The sequence below is a fragment of the Chrysemys picta genome, chromosome 12, assembly GCF_011386835.1.
Source record: "Chrysemys picta bellii isolate R12L10 chromosome 12, ASM1138683v2, whole genome shotgun sequence".
NCBI lineage: Eukaryota > Metazoa > Chordata > Testudines > Emydidae > Chrysemys > Chrysemys picta.
In genome coordinates this window covers 3,837,289-3,842,360 of record NC_088802.1, presented here as the reverse complement: position 1 = coordinate 3,842,360, position 5,072 = coordinate 3,837,289, and the positions used below count along the sequence as shown (strand labels likewise).

Sequence of the window (5,072 nt, the reverse complement as noted above, 5' to 3'; positions counted from 1 at the left end):
AATTTGTGTGATGATTTTAAAATATGAGTTAAATCTAATAAAATGGTCATGAAACATTTTTCAGTTCTACTATGGTGCCATATAGGGTGGCCAGACAGCAAGTGTGAAAAATCAGGACGGGGGTGGGGGGGTAATAGGAGCCTATATAAGAAAAAGACCCCAAAATTGGGACTGTCCCTATAAAATCGGGACATCTGGTCACCCTAGATACAGCCCACCTCCATCGGCCCTGACCTCCCTCCCAATTTCAATTCCTGTGGGAGACACCCCAGCCAGCCCCCGGCAGCTGCCTGGTTGCCACGCGGGGCTGAGACCAGCAGGTGGCAGCACCGCCCCGGCCCTGGGAAAAGTGCGGGGGCTGACGGGATAGCGGCGGTCACAGGAGGGTGGGGCGTGTTTGCAGCAGGAGGGACAGACAGACAGACGGGGAGCTGGTCGGAGCGAGAGACCCGGTAGCAAAGGTGGGGGGGGGGGGGTGCACAGGCGGAGATGGGGCTCGGGGGGTGCACAGGAGGAGGGGGGGCATGGGCCGAGATGGGGCTCGGGGGGTGCACAGGAGGAGGGGGGGCATGGGCCGAGATGGGGGTCGGGGGGTGCATGGGCAGGGGGGGGAGCATGGGCCGAGATGGGGGTCGGGGGGGGTGCACGGGCAGAGAGGGGGGATCGGGGGTGCATGGGTGGAGATGGGGGTCGGGGAGTGCACAGGCGGAGGGGGTGCACGGGCAGAGAGGGGGGATCGGGGGTGCATGGGTGGAGATGGGGGTGGGGGAGTGCACAGGCGGAGGGGGTGCACGGGCAGAGAAGGGGGGTCGGGGGGTGCATGGGCGGAGATGGGGGATGGGGGTGCACAGACGGAGGGGGGGCACGGGCAGAGATGGGGGTCGGGGGGTGCACGGGCAGAGAGGGGGGGATCGGGGGGTGCATGGGTGGAGATGGGGGTCGGGGAATGCACAGGCGGAGTGCATGGGCCGAGATGGGGGTCGGGGCCGAAGCACAGGGTTGACGTGGGGTGCACAGCTGGGGGTGGGATGGGGGGGCTGCAAGGGGTGGACGGGACCCCACTGATCCCCTCCCCCGCTGGGCGGAACCAGCAGCGGCTCTGTGGGGCGCAGGCAGCAGGTGGGTGGGGAGCTCCCTGGGGCTCAGCTGGAGTCTGGCCAGGGATGGGTCTGTTATTATCCGCGCCACCGCCTGGCGGGAGAGGGGAAAATAGCCCAGACTCCTGGGTTCTCTCCCTGGCTCTGGGAGTGGAGTGAGGTCTAGTGGTTAGAGCGGGGGGGGAGCCAGGACTCCTGGGTTCTCTCCCTGGCTCTGGGAGGGGAGTGGGGTCTAGGGGCTAGAGCGGGGGTGGGGGGGGCTGGGAGTCAGGACTCCTGGGTTCGATTTGAGTCGCTCTCATCTCTTTCAGGATTCCTCCAGCATCAGGATGTTCTTTACGTGTGGCCCCAATGAGGCCATGGTGGTCTCGGGTGAGTGGCTCCCCCCTGCTAGTCTCATGTGGGAAGAGACGATCCCAGGGTAGGAGCCTGATGCTGCCCCCTCCCCCTCCTGGGACCCCTAACCCCCAGCCCCACCCCCACACTGCTGGGGCGGCCCCATCAGCCGGCTGAGACCTGGGCCTAATGCCACGAGCTCGTTAGGGGCCCGATCCCCGGGAGAAACCCGGACCAGGGACTGGAGTTGGAGCCCCCCAGCACAGTGGGAGAGCTCCCCCCCCAGCCTCCCACTTATGGGACTCGCCCCCCCCCTCCCTGAGCCAGCCTGAAATACCCAGCAGTGAAGAGCTGGGATCTGAGCCAGTGACATCACCTGCTCCCAGGGGATGGGCCTGGGGGCGGGGGGGGGGGGGAGAGCAGGAGCTAATCTGATGGTTAAAGATCAAATCCTCTTTTCTGCATCACTAATGGCCACTGGGGAACAGCAAGGAGCAGGGTGGGGGGCAGCAGGGAGTGAGTGGGGGCTCGGACGGGGGCACTATGCTGTGGGGAGCGGGGCGGGGGCAGCAGGGGGAGCTGGGCTGTGGGGAGCAGGGTGGGGGTAGCAGGGGGAGCTGGGCTGTGGGGAGCAGGGCGGGGGGCTCGTTTGGGGGAGCTGGGCTGTGGGGAGCGGGGGTGGGGGCTCATTTGGGGGAGCTGGGCTGTGGGGGGCAGCAGGGGGAGCTGGGCTGTGGGGAGCAGGGTGGGGGCAGCAGGGGGAGCTGGGCTGTGGGGAGCAGGGCGGGGGCTTGTTCGGGGGAGCTGGGCTGTGGGGAGCGGGGTGGGGGCTCGTTTGGGGGAGCTGGGCTGTGGGGAGCAGGGCGGGGGCAACAGGGGGAGCTGGGCTGTGGGGAGCAGGGCAGGGGGCTCGGCCGGGGGAGCTGGGCTGTGGGGAGCAAGACTTAAAATCAGTCTCAGTCACTCTGAAGTCGTGTTGCGACCCCGGTGTCCCAGCTGAGCTCACTTCCTGCCTCCTTAAAATTTCCCCAGTGGTTTCAAATTGTTCAGGATTCACGGCACGTTCCCCAGCTGCCCACCCTAGAGGCAGCTGCATCTCAGCGGCATGCAGCGTCCCTGTTCTACATGGCTGTTCCCCAGCCAGCCACCCCACAGCTGGCTGTATCTCAACCATGGGCGAGCCCTCCCCGTGCAGCGTCGCTGTTCCACGCGGCTGTTTCCCGGCTGTCCCACCCCAGAGGCGGCTGCATCTCAGCGCCCAGTGGCGGCTAACACTCTCCTCCCCTCCCCCTAGGCTTCTGCCGCAGCCCCCCAGTGATGGTGGCAGGGGGGCCGGGTCTTCGTCCTCCCCTGCATCCAGCAGATCCAGAGGTGAGTCTCCAAAACCCCCCTCCGCAGAGAGCCCCTAGGTCAGGGCTCCCTGGCTCGTCCCTGCGCTCCCCAAGTCTGTAGGGGACCCCCCGTCACCCCGCTGGGGCAGGGGTTGCCAGGACTGAGGAGGGGTCAGAGCTCGGGCTTTGGGGCAGGGAGGAATCAGAGTGTGGGGGTGGGGATACAGGGCTGGATGGGTCCATAGGGGGAGTGGGGGTGTCCCCTCTCCTGACCCCCCTGCTTTCCCCACAGGATCTCCTTGAACACGCTGACCCTGAACGTGAAGAGCGAGAAGGTTTATACCCGGCACGGGGTCCCCATCTCTGTCACCGGCATCGCCCAGGTAACCGGCGTCCCCTGACTCCGAGGTCGCTGCGGAAACCCCAGGGAGGAGGGAACAGCGTCGGGATCACCTAGGAAACCATCCAGCTACCCAGTCCCCCCCAATGGTACCTACCACTCACCCCCATATTTCCCCCAGTGGTACCTGCCCAGCCTGGCTCATAACCCCCCCCCCCTCCATTTTCCCTGATGGTACCTGCCCAGCCTGGCTCATCCACCCCATTTCCCCATTGGTACCTGTCCAATGATGCCCCCTTGACCACCATGGATACGGTCTCCAGGCAGCTGTTGTCGGGGTGCGGGCAATAGCCTCTTCCTCTTAAAGGGGAAGGCGCCCCACCCCTGGAGCATCCCTGGAGGTCTCAGGGAGGGGTGTCGGGGGCAGGGGGCTCCATCCCTCCCCCCTCTCATCCCCTCGCTCCGGCAGGTGAAGATACAGGGCCAGAACAAGGAGATGCTGGCGGCTGCCTGCCAGATGTTCCTCGGCAAGTCGGAGAGCGAGATCACCCACATCGCGCTGGAGACGCTGGAGGGGCATCAGCGGGCCATCATGGCCCACATGACTGTGGAGGTGAGGGGCCAGCGGCTGGGGGGTCAGCCCCTTGCTGGGGGGTCAGACCTGCCGCCCCATGTGTCTGTCCCAGCCCCGCCCCCACCCCGACTCACCCCTTGTCTCCCCGCCCCGGGCAGGAAATCTACAAGGATCGGAAGAAGTTCTCAGAGCAGGTTTTTAAAGTGGCCTCTTCAGACCTGGTCAACATGGGCATCAGCGTGGTGAGCTACACGCTCAAGGACATTCACGATGACCAGGTAAGGGAGAACGGCGCCCCCTAGAGGGGAAAGGCCCCGTGTCCCCATTCCCAGCCCGGAGCCAGCCAGTCCCTGCCCGGCCCCAGGGCGGATGGGAACCGGTGCCCCCTAGAGGGGAATAGGCTCCAGCCAGGCTGCGTGGCGTGACTGAGGTGTCTGTCTCTGTTCTGTTCTCCCCCTCCCTGCCCCGGCGTTGCCCCAGGATTATCTGCACTCACTGGGGAAAGCCAGGACCGCCCAGGTGCAGAAAGACGCCCGGATGGGGGAAGCTGAGGCCAAGAGAGACGCCGGCATCAAGGTGAGTGCTGAATGCGTGGGTCTGACCCGGGGGGGCAGAGGGATTCCAGCTGGCTGGGTCCATGGGGGGTCTGATCCAGGGGTGGGGAATTCCAGGCTGACTGGGTCAGATCTAGGGGCGGGGAGCACGGGCCCGCCAGCCTGCAGCAATGACCCGGGGGCAGGGGGACATGGGCCGGCCGGCCTGCAGCTCTGACCCGGGGGTGGGGAGCACGGGCCAGCCAGCCCGGGGGTCAGACTGGGCAGGGGATACCGGCCGGCCCGTGGCTCTGATGGGGGACAGGGGTTACCGTGGGTCTGACCCCCGCGCCCGCAGGAGGCCAAGGCGAAGCAGGAGAAGCTCTCTGCCCAGTACTTAAGCGAGATCGAGATGGCCAAGGCGCAGCGGGACTACGAGCTGAAGAAAGCCACCTACGACATCGAGGTGAACACCCGCAAGGCCGAGTCCGACCTGGCCTATCAGCTGCAGGTGAGACGCCCTGGGGACGGGGGTAGGGGGATCAGGGCCCCCCCAATGCGAGCCCCTGACCCGGGCGTCTGGGCACCATGGGGCACCGTAACCCAGCAGGTCAGGCACGTCGATGTGATGGCCAGAGATGGCCAACCCACAGCTATTGACCTGTGACCCCTGACCCCAATGCTGACCTTTGACCCCCTGCAGCTTGTCTCTGGACAGCCTGGTGGGTTGACCCTCTTGGCTTCCTTCCCTGCCCGATGACTCCACCCTTTGCTCTTGGCGCCCCTTGGCCGGCCCCTGGTGGCATCTCTGGCCCCACATGTCTTCGCCGCCCAGCGGCATCAACGACGACCCGTCCAGTG

The 5,072-nt window shown here is 65.9% G+C and overlaps 1 protein-coding gene across 1 annotated transcript; it reads left to right on the top strand.

The window, feature by feature from the left end:
• Nucleotides 1–343: 343 nt before the first annotated feature.
• Nucleotides 344–5,066, top strand: LOC101938043 (flotillin-1). The gene is given in 9 exon segments (XM_065563134.1): nucleotides 344–461; nucleotides 1,409–1,469; nucleotides 2,728–2,759; nucleotides 2,761–2,804; nucleotides 3,057–3,147; nucleotides 3,574–3,717; nucleotides 3,837–3,956; nucleotides 4,159–4,254; nucleotides 4,570–5,066. Coding segments are annotated over 8 exon segments (879 nt in total). The 5' UTR covers nucleotides 344–461; nucleotides 1,409–1,426; the 3' UTR covers nucleotides 4,879–5,066.
• Nucleotides 5,067–5,072: the final 6 nt, after the last annotated feature.